Here is a 20,154-nt window from a genome sequence, read left to right as displayed (position 1 = left end):
GGTGGGGATTCTCTGCCACAAAACCTCTCTCCAGTTAAACCTATTTTATTTTATTGCAATTTCCACTCAGGAAAGGATATTTTTCAAAGGCTACATTCAAGAAATCTTCCTACCTGGCGTTTTTCTCAATTTAAAAATGAATAAGGTATCCCTTTGTTTATAGTCTTAATGTCTTGGTAAATTCCATGTTGAAGGGATTGCATGTGGTTAGCTGAATTCTTTTGATAATTGTTAAGGTAGTTTGTACTGTAGAGAAGCTTTTTTAATTTTTGATTGGAAGCCTTTATTCCATTGGAAAGCTGATTATCTTGGTACTGCAGCTAGTTCAGGTAAATAGAATTTTGGATTTGGCTATCAGGCACTTAATTTAGGCTCCTCCCCCCCCTTTTTTTTTTTTAAACTGTACAAACTGCTCCATCTAAATAACTTGTTTTCTGCTCTTCAGGGAAGAAATAGATTTGAATAGCTGGCTTCTGCTGCTTCCCCATGTTGGAAAACTGTCACTTACTCTCAGGATCAAATGCCCTTTGTAGTGTAAAATTGGGTTGTACTTCTTATTCTTACTAAGGCTCAACCTTAACATTCTTATAGGTCAGTGGCATGGCCTAGTGGAAAGAGCATGGGCCTGAAAGTTAGAGGACCTGGGTTCTAATCGTGGCTCTTTGCCTGTTGTGTGACCTTGGGCAAGTCACTTTTCTGGGACTCAGTTTCCCCAACTGCAAAATGGGGATGGAATATCTGTTCTCCCTCCAACTTACTGTGATTCCCCCTGAGGGACAAGGACTGTCTGACCTGATTAACTTGTTTCTACCCCAGTGCTTGACATACAGTAAGTGCTTAACACATACAACTTAAAAAATGGCTCTCTATGCATACTCCAGCTTCACCTTTGGGCAAGTCACTTCACTTCTCTGGGCCTCAGTTACCACATCTGTAAAATGGGGATTAAGACTTGTGAGCCCCCACCATGGGACAACCTGATCACCTTGTAACCTCCCCAGCGCTTAGTACAGTGCTTTGCACATAGTAAGCGCTTAATAAATGCCATCGTATTATTACTGGAGCTAAGGTTAGATAGAGCCGGCTTTGAGTGCATGAGAAGGGGAAAAATGATGCAGAGGACGAGGAATGGAGGAGCATCTTTTTCTTACTCAGAAAGGGAGTTGAAATGGTACGAGGCACATCGCTCTCCCTCTTCCCTTCCCGTTCATAATGTAATCCTTAGTACTACCAGGTGGTGAGGGGCCAATACATCCATTCCATATTTTCCAAGATCTGGGTAACCAGAAAATGTAGTTAATGTTTTTGAAATTTCCTTTAGGTACAAAGGAACCTTTTAGGTTCACCTAATATCATACACAGCAACATCTTCACGTGACCATAATGGATAAACTGATGCCCTTTATTGCTATTAAGGTTAAATGTCAAAAAAAGTCTCCTTTTCAAAGATCTGATTTCCCTGGAATAAAGTACAAGATCTAAATACAAGAAAATATGTGTTCTAGCAAACAATCAATGGTATTGATTGAGCATTTACTGTGTGCACAGCACTGTTCTAGGCACTTGGGAGCATACAATACAACAGAGTTGGTCTACAAATTTCAGCACTTATAATTAGCACCTTTAAAGGCTGTAAGACAACACACACTCTTGATGGGAAGTCAAGATATAGAGCTTTTCCCACTTAAACATTTTCATTAATGTGCAAAAAACCCTTTTTTTAACCGTAAGGATGAAAGTTGATAACAAATATTCCTTCCTGCCTACCAGTTCCAGAAGTGAAGCTGTGTTTTCCCCAAAATGAGCAGTCTGGGACTTGTCTCTCCATTGGTGCTCTGTAGACCAGTGTGACTGTCTCTCTTCCTACTACTATTGTGGAGAGAGTAGCCCTCCACTTGCCGAAGAGCAAGACAAGAAGAATCTTTTCTGCTCAATATTGGGAATTTTGTGTTGGCGTGGCTAGACTGTGAGCTCTTTGAGGACAGGGAATGTGCTTAAAAACTCTATTGGATCGTAAGTACTCTTCCATGTTCTTAGTATGGTGCCTTACACATAGTAAGCTTTCAAATTCCATTGACTGAGACCTGAAGTAATGATGTGCCCGAAGACTTCTCCCTCCAAATAGTGAAAAGAAAATGCGTTTGGGAATCAGGAAATCTAGTCCCAGCTCTGCCAACCTTGTTATTGGCCTGGTGGGTGACTTTGGACAAGTAATTTATAATAATTCCTTGTTTTTTATTGTATAGCTCTTAAATATTTTTCAAAGCAGTTTCACGGGTTATCTCATTTGTACTGTTAAATTATCTCTATGTAAAGAGACAAGTTTTATTCTCTCCATTTTACAGATGAGGAAATTGAAGCCCAGAGACTTGGGGAAGCACCATATCCTAGTGGCCTGGGAGTCGGAGAACCTGGGTTCCAATTCTGGCTCCCCCACTTACCTGCTTTGTGACCTTTAGCAAGTCACTTTACTTCTCTGTGCCTCAATTCCCTCATCTGAAAAATGGAGAATCAATACCTGTGCTCCCCCTTACTTAGTATGTGAATTCCCCACCCCACCCCACCCCACGACATGTGGGCCTTGATTCTCTTGTATCTGCCCCAGTGCTTAGTATCGTGCTTGGCATATATTAAGTGCTTAATACATACCACAGTTATGATTACTGTTATTAAGTGATTTGCCCGAGGTCATACAGCAGGCCAGGGCAGAGAAGGGATTAAAACTCAGACATCCCTGATTCTGAGCCCCATAATTGTATTCTTTTTTTTTTTAATGGTACTTGTTAAAGGCTTACTATGGGCCAAGCACTATGCTAATTCCTAGGGACAATATAATCAGATCAGTCACTAGCTCACAATCTGAGGGAGGGAGAACATCTAATTTCCATTTGACAGAGGAGGAAACTGAGGCATAGATAAATTAATATACCCAAGTGATTACCAAGGCAACTGGCAGAGCTAGGACTAGAATCTGGTTCTCCTGACTCCCAGTCCTGAGCTTTTTCCACTAGACCTTGCTAACTCTAAGCATCCAATTTCCTTATCAGTAAAGTGGGGATAAGGTGAGCTTCATGAAGGACAGGGACTTTCTGTGTCTGATTATCTTGTTTCCTTCCCAGGGCTTAGCACATACTAAGTACTTAATGTGTGCCACAGTCAAATTAGTATTTTACAGTTCCTATGGTCAGAGGGGCACAGGTTGAACTATATCCATACTTTTAAGGGACACCTAAATGACCAACAGTACACATTGTAGGACAGATGCCAGGGGTTTCAGGTCAGTAGTATCTGAGTGCTAATTCTGTGTAAAACACTGTACTAAGACTAGACTGTAAGCTCTTGGTGGGCAGGGAATGTGTCTACTGAGAAGCAGTGTGGCTCAGTGGAAGGAGCACAGGCTTTGGAGTCAGAGGTCATGGGTTCAAATCCCGACTCCTCCAACTGTCAGCTGTGTGACTTTGGGCAAGTCACTTAACTTCTCTGTGCTTGTTACATCATCTGTAAAATGGGGATTAAAACTGTGAGCCCCCCCATGGGACAACCTGATCACCTTAACCTTCCCAGCGCTTAGAACAGTGCTTTGCACATAGTAAGTGCTTAACAAATACCATCATTATTACTGACTCTGTGGTGGTGTTTCCCAGTGCTTAGTACAGTTCTCTGCACACAGTAAGCAATTAATAAATGCTACTGACTACTAAATTCTTAGAGTATGCTAGTTAGACATGATCCCTGGTCTCAAGGGGCTTATGATCGAATGGGGGAGAAAGACACTAAAATAATTTACGTAGGGAACCAATAAAGTGCGAAGATATATGTACACATGCTACGGGGATGGAGGGTGTGATACTAAAGTATTTGAGTGACCTGGAAATACTGAAGTGTGGTAAGTTATTGAGTGAGTCACCCATGTTAGCTGTGCCAAGGATTTGACTTTTCACTTTTTTTGCTGTAACCAATGGAAATAAATATTTGAGCAGCAGCGTCGCTTTGACTCCCAAGCCCGGGCTCTTTCTGCAGAGGATGTGGGCTCTAATCCTGGCTCTGCCACTTGTTAGCTGTGTGACTTTGGGCAAGTCACTTCTCTGTGCCTGTTACCTCATCTGGAAAATGGGGGTTAAGATTGTGAGCCCCACCTGGGAAAACCTGATAACCTTGTGTCTTCCCCCAGTGCTCAGAACAATGCTTGGCACACAATAAATACGACTGATTGATAATAAGCACTTAGCAAATGCCATCATTATTATCCAAGTGCTTAGTACAGTGCTCTGCACACAGTAAGCATTCAATAAATATGATTGAATGAATAAATATTTAAACAGATCCAATAGTGCCCTTTGGGAGTACTCTATTGGAGCAACGTTTAGGATTGCCTATCTTGATTGGGTATGGGACTAGAAAAAGTGCCCCATTATCTTGGATGAGGCTGCCTTTTTAGTCAGATTCATGTGGGTGAAATCTCACTATTTTCCCTTCAAATATGAAGGTCGACCAAATATGACACTACTGTGGAATTTTTTTTTTACTCTAACCAGTGGTATATAACTTGAAATATTAGGATTCAGTAGTGAAAGGAAAAATGGAGCATTCTGAAGCTCTGATTTTTGGGGAGTGTTTTTCAATCAACTTTCTCAACCCTATTTTCCACCTAGAAAGTTCATCAGGTGATGGTGATTCAGTTGCCCAAAGTCATTTTGCAGACTAATTCTGAATGGCCTATGCCTACGTGTAAACAGGAAAAAATTAATGGTTCTGAAAGCTGCTTTAATGGTTCTGTGTACTTGTTGATTCTTATCATGTTACCAGGTTTATATTCCCTCTGTTATCTGATTTGTATAAAGTGCTCTGTTCCATAGTGAAGTAATAAATATCATTGTGGCTTCTTAAATTCTCCTGTGAGTTTCAGGTCAAATAAAACCAGGAAAATACTTCCTCAGTGAAAACTAAAAAAGGTTTTTTTAAAAAAAGGCGAAGAGCATAATTCTTCAGTGACTGTACTACTAGAAATTGTGTGAAACTAGTTTGACTGCAGTTCACATAACTACTTGTTAAAAAATAAACACGCATTTTAAAAAAGAGCAGTTGGGTTTTGCTCAGATGATCTATCCTCTATTCCTGTGGTTTGAAAGAAACCTGTTCCTGGTATAACTTTAGTTTATGTTGTGTGTAACCAAGCACCTCTTAAATAGTGGTGTTACCAAGCAGACCTGAAGGATTGTCTGCATGCCACGTCTTCATGATTTTCATAGCTCCCTGGAGTTTAGAATTGTAGGTAGAATTTGAATCACAAAATGGCTTCCAACCAAAGCACACCACAGTGTGTTTTGCAGCAGATTACACCAAGACTTTCTAGACTATATCTAGATCTTTCAAAATCACTTGACACCATCAGTAAATCAGCAATCTGGCATGAACTGTACAAACATTGTGGCATTGTAACATTTTTGGATGTTCACAAGATACTTTGGCTTCTTGATGACATTGTGGCTGAAGGTACCTTGTTGGATCTTTTTCCCTGTGAAAATTGGAATAAAGTAGGGTGGTGTGGGTGGTCTTTTCAGTCTGTGGCATATTCTGCTAGGCTTGAGAATAAGGTGATGATGGAGTCTTCAGTCAGGCACAATGGATGAGCCTCAGTCCTGACATTTCAGGACCACAAACCTGTATGAAGAAATTGATTCTAGTGCTGGTGGCTTGCTCAGAGTCACTCATACACACTCTTGCCTCTGCTTGTGATTTTGCCAGTGGGGCATGGAGTGCAGTGGTCAGGGGTGCAGCAATTTGTGAAGGTTTTTTTTTTTTTTAATTTACACAAAGGATCCATTTTTTTTAAATGTCTGTCTCCCCCTTTAAGCTGTAAACTCCTCGTGGGCATGGAGCATGTCTACCAACTCTGTTGTGTACTCTCCTGAGTTATTCTTTGTCAGTCTCTGAAATGCACCAGTATTGAGGCAGTTCTCACCCCCATAAAGGGGAGGAGAACAGCATTGTGGCCTGTTGAATTGCCTAGTGGACTGAGTACAGGCCTAGAAGTCAGAAGGACCTGTGTTCTAATCCCAGCTCTGCCACTTGTCTGCTGTGTGACTTAACTTCTCTATGCCTCAGTTACCTCATCTGTAAAATGGAGATTGTGTGAGCCCCATGTGGAACAGGGACTGTCCAACCTGATTAACTTGTATCTACCCAGTGTTTTAATACAGTGCCTGGCACATAGTAAGTGCTTAAATACCATTAAGCCCTCCCCAAAAAACATTGTTTCTCTGAACAGGGTGTGGGAGAAGAAGGGACAGTAACAGGGTGCCTAAACTGAAACGAAACAGGACATAAGCAGATGCAGACAAGTGTTTTAAATCAATCAATTGTATTTATTGAGCGCTTACTGTGTGCAGAGCACTGTACTAAGTGCTTGGGAAGTACAAGTTGGCAACATATAGAGACAGTCCCTACCCAACAGTGGGCTCACAGTCTAAAGCAGGGAAGCAAAGTCTCAAATGATGCGATGCAACAGCAGGAGAGGGACTAGTCTGGCAGGCAGGCAATAAACCAGAGAGGGAGTTTTCCCCTCCTGCCCAGATGCTTTAGGAAGATCAGGTGACCAAGAGGAAGTTTCAAAAAAATTGCAACAGGTGCCTTTAATAATAATAATAATAATAATAAATATGTTGGTATTTAAGCACTTACTACATGCCAAGCACTGTTCTAAGTGCTGAGGTAGATACAGGGTAATCAGGTTGTCCCACATGGGGCTCATTCTTAATCCCCATTTTACAGATGAGGGAACTGAGGCACAGAGAAGTAAAGTGACTTGCCCAGAGTCACACAGCTGACAAGTGGCAGAGCTGGGATTAGAACCCATGACCTCTGACTCCCAAGCCCGGGCTCTTTCCACTGAGCCATGCGTGGCCAGTGCAGCAGCACAGTAAGAAAGTGTGTGTATAGCTTCACCATGTGAAGTAGGTTGCTGGATGACAAAGACCTTTTTGAGTAAACCAGGTTACTTGGATAGGATTGCATTTTGAATAGCACCATCTTTGAAAATAATAGTTCCCATTCATTTTTGTCTCCTCTTGTGCATACACAGTCTGAATTAAATCTGGAAGGTGGAATTAGTGTCCATTATTAGAATGAAACATTTCATCATTAGGCAAATGTAAGAAGTTACTTGTTTAATCATAGTTGCTTTCACTCTAACCTTTGGAATATTGTCTGTTCATGAATATGTGTGCGGGTGTCTGAGTACTTTGGCCTTGATATCATTATTGGCCTGTAAATGTAGTTATTTGTGCTCTCTAGTTTTGGAGAAGAGCAAGCTGACTGATTTGGTTCTGACATGGAATGATTTGTTACTGCCTCTTCGGCCTGGACCACTGTAGGACTCAGGGCTGTGGAATGGCAGGTTCTGCTCAAATAGATCAGTTGTCCCTCTCTCCTGTCTCCTTTCTTCTCTTTCTCCTTCTGTTTTCCATTTTCCTCTTGGGGACCCCCTTGGCTCGGAGGGGACAGGGATGAGGTGAATGGAGACTCCAAACAGAATGCAGTCATGCTGGTACTGCAAGTGCATGGTGAATCACGTGTGTCTGGAGACCTGTCAGAGTACAGGATCACAAAACCAAACATCTCACAGGGATGGTTTTGTGTGGTATTTTATGGTGTCATCCCCCTTTCTCACAATGATGTTGCATCCTCCTTTTGGGGGATGGACTTGGGCTAGGTCCTGGTAATATAATAATAATAATAATAATAATAATATTTGTAAAACACTATGTGCCAGGCACTGTAGTGAGCGCTGGGTGAATACAAGCAAATCGGGTTGAATGCAGTCCCTGTTGTATGTGGGGCTCACAACCTCATTCCTCATTTTACAGATGAGGTAACTGAGGCACAGAGAAGTGACTTGCCCAAGGTCACCCAGCAGACAAGTGGCGGAGCTCGGATTAGAACCCATGACCACCTGACTCTCAAGCCCATGCTCTATCTACTATGTCATGCTGTTCACCTCATGCTAAAATTTACTATCTCAGAGAACAATATTGAATTTATTTCCCCTGATTTATTTATTTTTTTTAATTTGGTGGGCTGGACACCTAGTTTTAGTACCATAGTAGCAGGGCCAAAGGAATAGCCTGTAAACACTATTGTCACTGATATGTGACTTAGTGATTCCTCACTTGGAATAGTATGTTTTTGCTTTGAGCTGGTCAGCAAAACGCATCCAGTTTTCCTATCTTGCCTCGTTTCTCACTCCCTGCCACACAAAGAGGTGAGCAAACATGGGAGTTGAGAAAATGGTGTTGCAGGAAATTGCTGCTACTTGAATATGTGAAGCTGACAGATTAAAGGAGGCTCGTGAGAGGAGCCTGTAATTACCAAAAGTTATGAAATGAGGGATGATATAGGTTAAATCAGCTTGACAAATTAGTGTGAGAAACTGTGTGACCCACTCCATTTCTTTATCTGCTTGTCTTTCTCTCTAGAAGGATTATGCCTGTCACTCTGTGGGCATACAAATATAAATTTTTAATGAGGTAAAATCAATGAGATCATTCTTTTCTATTCCTGTCATAGGTCATTTTTCACTTTGATAAGTAGCTCTCTGCAAGGCTGGCCGGCCTGTATCTTCCAATTAATCTTTATGCAGTCCTCCCAAGCTCAAGTAATGAGGGGTTTTATCAATCCTCAGGTTACTATGAGGGGAGGTTGTGGACTCTCCTCTGGAAGAGATAAGGTGAATCTTTGTCTCTTTTAGGTGTGATTTGTATAAAGAAAGAAGGATGGACCACTCTAGGTCTTTTTCAGCTCTCAGATTCTACTATCTTGTGAGGGTAAATAGAAAGCTGCTTGTATGGAGAGAACTGAATGTTTAATGTCTGTGTGGAGGGGTTGGTGGGATTAGGGGGCACCCTTTAAATAGGGGGACTGGAGAGCCCCAGAAATCTTATGCTTGACCATTATATGGGATCAGATGGAAAAACCATATTGGTTTTTAAGAAGTCTTTGAGATCAGTCTTCATATTAGAGGGAGTGTGACTTTTTTTATTTTGTATAGTAATAAAACCCTTGGTATAGTATTCTACATAACATAGGAACAACTACTACATACATGCCTACAGTAATAATTCCAGAATATAATGGATTATAATTCCTGCTCCATCACTAGCCTGTTGTGTGACCTTGCCTTAAAGCCTATGGTCAGGGGTGGCTGCTTGATGCAGAGAGGGATGGGAAGCAATTACAAATTTTTTTTTTTTTTTTACAAGTGGAGAGATGTGCAGAATAATGTGGAAAAATGAAATGTGGACTGGAGAGGAGAACGTATCACTTCCCCTCCATTGCAGTTGCTAACATGGTGGTACAAGCTCTGGTCATATTGTGGCTAGCCTGTTACAACAGCCGCCTCCTCACTGGTCTCCCAGCCTTTGCCAGCTCCAATCTATAATACATGCTAGTGCATGGATTAGCTTCTTGAAATATCACTTGGCCCGCAGCGCTCCCCTGGTCGAAATCCTCCACTGACTTGCCATGTTTCTGCAGCAGACTCCTCATAAGAGTCTCCACCTTACTTATCTGCTCTCTCCACCTGTTGTTCCTCAACTTGCATAAAGGTGGTAGTTGAAGCAGTGGGAGTGAATGAGTGTAAATTGAGAAGATCCAGAATGGAGCCTTGAGGGACAGTGTCAGGGGGTTGAGACAGAGGGAGAGGCATCTAAAGAAATTGAGAAGGACCAATCAATCAATCGTATTTATTGAGCGCTTACTGTGTGCAGAGCACTGTACTAAGCGTTTGGGAAGTACAAGTTGGCAACATATAGAGACGGTCCCTACCCAACAGTGGGGACCAGTCAGATGGAAGAGAAGATCCAGGAGAGAACAATCAGTGAAACCCAGGTAGTGCTTCCAGGCTAGATTTTTAACTCTGAGGGCAGGGACACATGCACATTTCAAAGGCAAAGTAAAAGAGAGAGAGAGGGGGAATGTGGATGAGAGGAAAGAGAGGTGAGTGCAAACATTTTTTAGATGGTGTGAAGGGGATAGGGTCAGAATCACAGGTAGAAAAAGTAGACTTCTAAAGGAGGTGGGTGATCTCTTGAGAGATGGCTGGGAAGGATAAAAGGATTTAAGGGAAGGAGGAAGTTAGCAAGATTAGAGGAGATTTGGAGGAGCTCACCTCTGATCAGTCAATGGTATTTATTGAGTGCTTAGTGTGTGCAGAGCACTATACTAAGCTTTTGGGAGAGTACAGTACAACAGAGTTCCCTTGCTTTGGTGCCCACAACAAGCTTGTAGTCTAGAGGCTTCAATTATGTCAAAATAGTAAGCAAGGTTATCAGGAGCAAGAATGGGGAGGTGGGAGGAGTGAGTGCTTCAAGAATGAGTTACAGGTCTGGAATAACTGGTCACTATTATTCATAATTAGGATTATGTCATAATGTCTGTGTGGAGGGATTGGTGGGATTAGGGGGCACCCTTTAAATAGGGGGAAGGGAGAGCCCCAGAAATCTTATGCTTGACCATTATATGGGATCAGCTGGAAAAACCATATTGGTTTTTAAGAAGTCTTTGAGATAATAATAATTGCATTTATTAAGCACTTACTATGTGCAAAGCACTGTTCTAAGCACCGGGGAGGTTACAAGGAGATCAGGTTGTCCCACGGCGGGGGGGGGCTCACAGTCTTAATCCCCATTTTACAGATGAGGGAACTGAGGCCCAGAGAAGTTAAGTGACTTGCCCAGAGTCACACAAATGACAATTGGCAGAGCCGGAATTCGAACCCATGACCGCTGACTCCAAAGACCATGCTCTTTCCACTGAGCCACGCTGCTTCTCTGAAGACTGATGAAGATCAGTCTTCATATTAGAGGGAGTGGGAATGTTTTTTTTTATTTTGCATAGTAATGCAACCCTTGGTATAGTATTCTACATAACATAGGAATGACTACTGTGTACATGCCTACAGTAATAATTCCAGAATATAATGGATTATAATTCCCGTTCCATCACTAGCCTGTTGTGCGACCTTGCCTTAAAGCCTATGGTCAGGAGTGGCTGCTTGATGCAGAGAGGGACATTAAACGTTCAGTTCTCTCCATCCAAGCAGCTTTCTGTTTACCCTCACAAGATAGTAGAATCTGAGAGCTGAAATTATGAATAATTATGAATATTATTAGGTCATAATAATTGCCTACTGCAATAACTGAGAGAAGTAGCATGGCTCAGTGGAAAGAGCACGGGCTTGGTAGACAGAGGTCATGGGTTCTAATCCTGGCTCCGCCACTTATCAGCTATGTGACTTTGGGCAAGTCACTTCTCTGGGCCTCAGTTACCTCATCTGTAAAATGGGGATTAAAACTGTGGGCCCCATGTGGGACAACCTGATTACCCTCTATCTACCTCAGCACTTAGAACAGTGCTTTGTACATGGTGTTTTAACAAATGCCATCGGTATTATTAATAGTAGTAGTATTACTGCCTAAGTGCCATTGATTGCATTGATTCTCTGTCAGTGGTATTCAATGAGCATTTTGGGGTGCAAAGCACTGTGGTATGTGTGTAGGAGAGTACAGTACAATAGGGTTGGTAGACATGACTCCTGCCCTCAAGGAGCTTAGTTTAGTGAGGGGGGACAGACGTTAAAATTCATATAAGGGAAGCAAAAGAGTATAAAGATAGGAACACTAGTGCCTTAGGGCTGAGAATGAGGTAAGTAACCAACTGTTTATGGGATTCCTAAGTGAATAGGCGATACAAAACAGAGGGCGAATAGGGTATAGGACACCTTTTCTGCCTTATTGCTTTTCCAACCCAGGATTCTTTTGTATTTAAACTCATGTCATGTTTTTAGACTTTTAATATTTCCACCTTTTCGAACTTTTGGACTAGGATACACTGCTAATAGTCTTCGGAAAACGGTTATTAAATACATACTAAAAGTCAAACATTCTGATAACTTTTAATTTATCATTAAATGGTGTACTGGCATGTTATGGATTTTTCTCTCATTCCTTTCCTTTTCCGGGTTTGGAATTCACAGGGAACTCAGTGTACTTTTTTTTTTTTTAATTTCAGGACAGCTTTGAAGATGCCTTTGAAAGCATCCCTGTGTAAGTACATTGTTTTTTTTTATAAATAAAAATACACTTGTTGATGTCCTTTAAAAATTGTTACAAGGATATAGTGTTCTGTTAGCTATAGCCAATATGTTTGGAAGATCGAGGTTGGGTCCAAAGTGTGATACCTGAATGTAGGAAGCTTCAAAAGATAGGATTTACAATAGGGCAGAGGCTATTTTTCACTAAATAGCCTGATCTAGCATAAGAGAACAATAATTCTCTCTCAAAGTGACTGCCTCCATAGTGCTTTGAAGTAATCCAAAGAATCAGATGACTTTTATGCATTTAGCAAGCATAGTGGACTTAGTAAGTCTAACTTTTTTCCATTAATATATTGTCTTGGATCTATGTGTTGGAGACCGGGTGTAACCTGATCTCCCATGCTCATTAAGAACTGCAGATTGTCTGTTAGACTGCTGTAGTGGCACCATATGACTGTTTGCATTGATTTCTGGAACCAAAGCAAATAGCCCATTTGTGTACTGTAGCTGCTGGTCTTAAGAAAAGGTGAGTAGGAAAGAATCAATCAACCATGGTATATACTCATTGCTTACTGTGTGCAGAGCACTGTAATTAGTGCTTGGGAGAGTACAAACGTAATGTTCCCCTCAACAGGAAGCAGCATGACCCAGTGGCAAGAAGACGGGCTTGGGAGCCAGAGGATGTGGGTTCTAACACTGGCTCTGCCACTTGTTTCACCTCATCTGTTAAATGGGGATTAAGACTGTGAGCCCCATGTGGGACAACCTGATTACCTTGTATCTACCCAGCGCTTAGAACAGTATTTGGCACACAGAGCTTAACAAATACCGTTACTATTATTATTTAAACTAATAATCTAGATGGACACTGTCACTTCTGCAATAAGCAAAAGTATTTAGCTTTTGTGGTCCCCCCCCCCCCCCCTTTTTCTTTTAAGAACAAAAGCAAACCAAAAGCAACATTGCAAAACTGAGTATCATTGATCCTGAGTAACTTCCTCCATGAAGCTTTGTTTCCCTGTCAAGATTAAAAAAAAATTTTTTTGGGGGGGGGGGCGTTCCCCTACCTAAACAGAGCCAGTTTCTAATTTGTCACCTTGATCAGTGCTCAGTGATGCATTATAAAGTATTATAATTGATCAAAAGTTGAACTTGTAGTTCTAATAATTGACAAATTTCATAGACATTATTGGGTAAATACCCTTAACTGGAGATTGACAAGGAAGATGAAGATTAACTTCCAACAAACTTTGAGGATATAAAGCAATCAATGGTGCAGTTAAAAATAGTTTTATAAGGCTCCCAAACATTGCTTTCATTTCTTGTGAATAAAATGCTAACTAGTGTTTTCTGTTTTTGAAATTATTTTATGGAATTGTTAGTGAGTGTAGTTCACTGCTGAGAACCCTAGGCAAGGCTTTTATATAGGAATTACAGAATATGTCTCTCCATTAATGGGGTAGTGAAAAACACAGTAGCCTATTTAAAGGTCAGCAGTTGAAGTAGGAGAGTGTACACCTTAGGCTATGAAAAGATGAATGGAGGAGAAAGGGTTTTATAACTTAAAGAGCAGTCTTGTTTTGCCAACAGCTATTAAGATCCCTACAGCTGTGTTCTCTCTGGAACCTTCTTCCCTGTACCCGTTCTCAGGCTCAACTTCAGAGGTTGACAGCTCTGGGTCCTGCTTCCTGGGGAAAAATGCACTGTTTTTAATTAAAGTATAAAGACCAAAATTTTGCCTTTTGCTTATTGTAGTTCAAAGCATTTCAGGTGACTCAATTCTTCTCTTAAAGATTTTGTAATAAAGATTATGGGTTAGAATTTGAAAAGAATTCCATATTTACTCTGCTTCCAGCCAAGAGTTTGCTCCATAAATCATTTGGTAAGTGACTGTATGATTTGAATCAGACTGAAAAAAGCACTGTGTCCTACCACTCTCATTTCAAGGGGTCAAACAACCCAAGGTCAACTCCAGGTACAAAGGGAAGGTGCTATGCTTGTTTCCTAAGTTTATGGGGGTGAATTTAGGACTTTTGAAACTAAGAAAGGACTTTTCTGTATAAAAGAATTTTGAGGATTTGTCAAGTTTTGAAATGAATATGACTCTACTACTGCCTTAAGCAGTATGATGTTTTGTAAAAAAAAAAAAAAATCACAAAGAATGCACACAAAAAAATTTTTGACTGGCAAAATTCTGAAAAGATCTTTGGCCTTTCTATTTTGGTTGTGTATTGGCTTGTGAAGACATGAATTTCTCAAGTTTTCAAAGATTTTTCAGCAATACAAGGTTTGATGAGCTATGTTAGGTGTATTAAGCAAAATACTTTGGAAATGGAGAAGCCCAATAAAAACACCGTGTTTTACGCTCATGTTGGAAGTTTGGAAATTTTGCAACTTGGGCATGTTTCCTAGCGGTGGATATGGTGGCTGTTTAGAACAGGAAAACCTCACCAACTTTATCTGTGAGAGTCATGACTTTGACATCACAAGTCCTGTTCAATGCTCTGACTTTTGCCAGAAAAACTGGAAACTTCTCAGTCTGCATTGTAGTGTTGTGCCCCCCTGCCCCCCCGCCCCAGTTTTGTTTAGGCACTGTACTAAGCCTGGGGTAGATAACAAGATGATTGGTTGGATACATTGTGTCCAAAATGGGGCTCGCAGCTTTAATCTCCATTTTTCAGATGTTAACTGAGGCACAGAGAAGTTGTGACTTGCCCAGGGTCACACAGCAGACAAGTTAGGGAGCTGGGATTAGAACCCAGGTGCTCTGACTCCAGCCCATGTTCTTTCCTATAGGCCATGCTGCTTCTCGCGCTGCCCGTTGCTAAATTTGTTAGAAAAATTGACTACTCATTTCTTGGGGCTCTCTGAAATGAGCGATAGGACCCAGGAGTATTCTGGTAAAATGTTGTTATACATTAAAATGCAAAACTAGCATGTAGATAATTGTATTCCTTCACCATTTAGTTTTTTCCTTTTTTTAAAAAAAATAAAAACCAAACTATACCCTTGAAATTCTAAGAGCTGTGCTGGTGGTAACAGGAGCATATGGGCAAAGCGTTTTGTCTGGTGAGTTACCTTTTGAGAAGTGCCTCCTGTGGAGTCCCTGATTCTGACCCTTGATAGCAGTATTACCAGTTCTCCTGTAATACCTCAAGACAAGGAAAACCCACACTGCAGTTGTGTTTAGGGAACATTCTTCCCACATTTCCTATCAGCGTTCTATCCAAAATACATCAAGAAACCACTTGGAATGGCAGAATTGAATGTGCTGTAAATATGGATAATTCCTTTTGGTGCTCCTGACACTCTAATTGTTTCACAAGGTAGATAATAAACATTGGGAATTTAACTACCACAAGAAATTGTGCAGGCTGAAAATGTTGGCAGGTTTGAGTGGTTTGGGTAAGTTCTTGGACAAGTAATGGGTGACTAGAGGGAAAGTTAGGGATGTCAAGGGAAAAGTTAGGCATGTTACATGATAAATCCTTAAACATTAAGGAGGTCAGCCATCACATGGTCCCTCAAGCAGAGACACTAATTTTTCATTTTGAGGGTGGGGGCAAAAAGGAATGAGACTTTGAGTGAAGTTGGTGAGGTGGATCTCGGGAGTGTCAGGCTTCAAAGAACTAACCAGTCAGAAAGATGTGACTCTGGGCATCATAATAATCAGTGTGGTATTTAAGTGCTTACTATGTTTCAAGCACTGTTCTAAGTGCTTGAGTAGATAAATGATAATCAGGTCAGACGCAGTTACTGTGCCAGATGGGACTAACAGTCTAAGGGAGCTAGATCTTTTTCAGCCTTGCTTAGAAACTCTCAAGCTTTGTAGGTCCACTTAAATGAGTCTGGTTAGGACTTCTTAGCTCATGAAGCTGGCACTTAGGCATTCAAACATTCTGCTGCCTCTTTAGGAAGCATGATATTGGTCTGGCTGGATCATTGCACTAACAAAGTAATGACATTTCTTAGATTTCAAATGGTAACAAAGGACCAAATAATATTTATGTGAATTAGGACTACAGTGCTGTCAAATTTACTGTGGTTGAAGTGGTGAAACAAGTTTAAGATCTGAAAAATCTTATATTTTTTTTAATGGTATTTAAGTGCTTACTCTGTGCCAGGCACTGTACTAAGCACTGGGGTAGATATATGCTAATCAGGTTGGACACAGTCCATATCCTGCATTGGTCTCTCAGTCTTAATCCCCAATTTATAGCTGAGGTAACTGAGGCCCATAGAAGGTAAGTGACTTGCCTGAGGTCACAGAACAGACAAGTGGCAGAGCTGGGATTAGATTCCAGGTCTTTCTGGAAACACAAGTTTGTTTCTTGTGTCATGCATTACTGGTATAATTTGCAGAGCACCCCATGGTTCACTTAGTTAAGTGAAAAATTGTATTGAAACTACTGATATTTACCACCTCCTTCCAGGCTTTGGTTAATGAACAAGGCTTAATTATGCAGGTACACTATGTAAGACATTAAAAAGAATTGATTCCATGCAGAAAATCCAGGGTACTCTGGCAGAGTCTTCACCAGTTTGTCATGCTTGTATTAAAATAATGAACTTTGCATTCATTTGAGTCTATTAAATAGCTTATTCATTGGTATAATCAATCAGTCATGTCTATTGAGCACTTACTGTGTGCAGAGCACTTTACTAAGTGCTTGGGGGGAACACAATACAACAGAGTTGATAGACATGTTCCCTGCCCACAGCGAGCTTGTTGCCTTTCAGTAGCATGAGGAAGAAGTATCTAGTATCCAGTGGGACTTAAGTTGGATAGAATATTGAGAAAATCTGATGGAAATAAGCTATTTTCCTTTTCTAGTTAACAAATCTGAGGTGATTTCATGAAGGGGGAAAAAGATGGGACAAAATATGTAAAGTCAATCTAGGACCTGAAGTAGCAGGACATAAAATAGGAATCTTATTCAAGAATGGGCCAAAGAAAGCCCAAATGACACTTCTGAGGAATAAGGTGAACTGTAGTTTGCTCTTAGGCCTCTGAAGGAAGGCACTGAGCACAAATGAAAGACAGAGGGCCTGATGAGAAAGTGTTACTATGTTAAAATGAGTGCTTGATTGACTTTTAGACAGTGGCAGAATGAGCCTGTGGAAGACCTGGGGCAGAGATCTGGGTTAACAGTTGCCATGTGCTGTGATTAAACACTTGGGGATATAGAGGAAAAGTTAGGGCTTGAAGCTCAAAGAGCTATAATTATAATAGTAATGACATTTAATGATTTCCTATTAATAATTGTAGTATTTATTGTTTACTTAATGTGCCAAGCATGCTACAAAGTGCCGGGGTAGATACAAGATAATCAGGTCAGACACGGTCTCTGTCTGGGGCAGGGGAGGTGTGGGAGTAGGGGGAAACATGTATTTAATCCTTATTTTATGTATGAGGAAACTGAGTCTCAGAAACTGTGACTTTGCTTAAGGTCTCATGACATATATAAGGGGCAGAACCTGGATTAGAGTCCCTATGGAGTGCAACACACTGCACTGGTTGCTTAGGGATGATTAGTGGAAGCAAAACACATAAAATAATGATGGTATTTAAGTGCTTACGATGTGCCAGGCACTGTACTAAGCGCTGGGGTGGATACAAGCAAATCGGGTTGGACATGGTCCCTGTCCCGCATGGGACTTCCAGCCTCAATCCCCATTTTACAGATGAAGTAACTGAGGCACAGAGAAGTGAAGTGATTTGCCCAGAGCCCCACAGCAGACAAGTGTCAGAGCTGAGATTAGAACCCATGACCTTCTGACTCTCAGGCCTGTGCTCTATCCACTAGGGCATGCTGCTTCTCTACCCTGTTCATAAAGAATGTACAATTTAATGGGACAGAAAAACTTAAGAATTTACAAATAGTGGGAGCAGTAACAAAGAGCAAATATGAAAGGGAGCAGTGACAGAGCAAATATGAAAGAATGAAGTATCAAAATCAAATGTACAATTAAATATGCATAGGTGCTAAGAAGTGTGGCTATTAAGTTGATTTGACTGAGTGTTGGAACTTTTATTGGAGAATACTTTCTGGAGAAGGTGGGCTTTGACGAAGAAGAGGCTTTGGATCAACAGATATAGGGGGCTGGTTTCCAGTCAGGGGAGAGCAACATGAGCAAGGGGTCAAAGGCAGGAACTTCAAAAGCAGGCTCCAGTTAAAACATGGTTGTGGAGGAGTAAAGAGTGTGAGCTGAGGAGTAGCAGGTGAAGGCAGCCATATCAATCCATCATTAGTATTTATTCACTGCTTACTGTGTGCAGAGTACTGTACTGAGAGCTTGGAAAAATACAATATAACAAAGTTGGTAGACACATGCCCTGTCCACAATGAGCTCCCATTGTAGAGAGGGAGACAGACATATAAATAAGTTATGGATATGTACACAAGTGCTGTGGGGCTGAGGGAGGGGGTGAATAAAGGGGTCAAATCAGTGACACACAAGGCAGTGGGAAAGGAGGAAACGAGGGCTTAGTCAGGGAAGGCCTCTTGGAGGAGATGTGCCTTCAATAAGGCTTTGAAGGCAGGGAAAGTAATTTTCTGTTGGATATGAAAAGGGAGGGCATTCCAGGGAGAGAGGTCGGAGACAAGACTGAGGTACAGAGAGGATAGCATTTGAAGAGAGAAGTGTGTGGGCTGGGTGTATACTGGTATCTGTCTCCCCCCGTAGACTGCGAGCTTGTTGTGGCAGGGAATGTGTCTGTTGTTATAGTATACTCTCCCAAGCACTTAATACAGTGCTCTGCACACAGTAAGTGCTCAAAAAAAAAAATGAAAGAATGAAAGGAGAGCAGTGAGGTAGGAGGGAGCAAAGTGAATGAATGGTTTAAAGCCGATTGGTAAGGAGTTCTGGTTTGATGTGCACATGGATGGGAAACCACTGGAGGCTCTTGAGGAGTGGGGAAACACAGACTGAACACTTCTGTAGAAAAGTGATCCGCTTGGCAGAGTGAAGTATGGATTGGAGTGGGGAGAGACAGGAGGCAGGGAGGTCAGCAAGGAGGCTGATATAGTAAGCAAGGTGGGTTAGGATAAATGCTTGGATTAATGTGGTAGCAGTTTGGAGAGGAAAGGGTGGGTTTTGGCAATGTTGCGAGGGTTGAACCGACAGGATTTAGTGATTAAATATGTGGGTTGAATGAGAGAGATGAGTCAAGGATAATGCCAAGGTTATGGGCTTGTGAGATAGGAAAGATGGTAGTGCTCTATACAGTGATGGGAAAATCAGGGGTAGTACAGAGTTTGGGTGGGAAGATAGGGAGTTCTATTTTGGACATGTTTGAGGTGTTGACGGGACATCCAAGTAAAGCTGTCTTGAAGGCAGGAGGAAATGTAAAATTGCAGAGAGGGAGAGCGATCAGGGCTGGACATATAGATTTGGTAATCATCCACATAGAGGTGGCAGTTGAAGTCATGGGAGTCATGGGAGTGAATGAGTTGTGCAAGGGAATGGGTGTAGATGGAGAATAGAAGGGGACCCAGAACTGAGCCGTGAGGGCCTCCCACAGTTAGAAGATGGGAGGCAGGCAGAGGAGGAGCCCGCAAAAGAGACTGAAACTGTGGCCAGAGAGATAGGAGAAGACTGTGTCAGTGAAGCCGATGTTGGGGAGAAGAGGTGGTTGATGGTTTTGAAGGCAGCTGAGAGGTCGAGGAGGATTAGGATGGAGTAGAGACCATTGGATTTAGCAAGAAGGAGATCATTTGTTACCTTTTGACAGGGTGATTTCTAGAGTGAATAATAATAATAATAATAACGGTATTTAAGCCCTTACTACACGGACAGAAGCCAGATTGGAGGGGATCAAGGAGAGAATTGGAGGAGAGGAACTTCAGAGAGCGGATGTAAAAAAAACTCACTCGAGTTTGGAGAGGAATGGTAGGAGGGAGATAGGCTGATAACTAGAAGACTCCATGGGGTCAAGGGAGGGTTTTATAGGATAAGGGTGTTTGAAGGCAGTGGAGAAGTCATTAGCAAATGAGCAATTTAAGGTGGCTGTCTGGGAGGGGAAAAAAGGGAGGAAGCAAGTGCTTTGAAAAGGTCTGAAG

General features: G+C 41.6%; 1 protein-coding gene across 2 annotated transcripts in view; it reads left to right on the top strand.

Annotated features, from left to right (window-relative positions):
* TTC39B (tetratricopeptide repeat domain 39B) overlaps window positions 1–20,154 on the top strand; it is a 131,598-nt gene that overhangs the window by 19,729 nt on the left and 91,715 nt on the right. For both annotated transcript variants that reach the window (XM_038769404.1, XM_038769402.1), the window contains exon 2: window positions 12,067–12,101. In XM_038769404.1, the coding sequence (XP_038625332.1) occupies window positions 12,067–12,101 (35 nt within the window). The remainder of the gene's footprint in view (window positions 1–12,066; window positions 12,102–20,154) is intronic.

This window comes from Tachyglossus aculeatus, chromosome X4 (genome assembly GCF_015852505.1).
Source record: "Tachyglossus aculeatus isolate mTacAcu1 chromosome X4, mTacAcu1.pri, whole genome shotgun sequence".
In the NCBI taxonomy this organism is placed as follows: domain Eukaryota; kingdom Metazoa; phylum Chordata; class Mammalia; order Monotremata; family Tachyglossidae; genus Tachyglossus; species Tachyglossus aculeatus.
The sequence above is the reverse complement of the archived record's forward strand: the minus strand, read 5'-3'. Positions and strand labels throughout refer to the sequence as shown.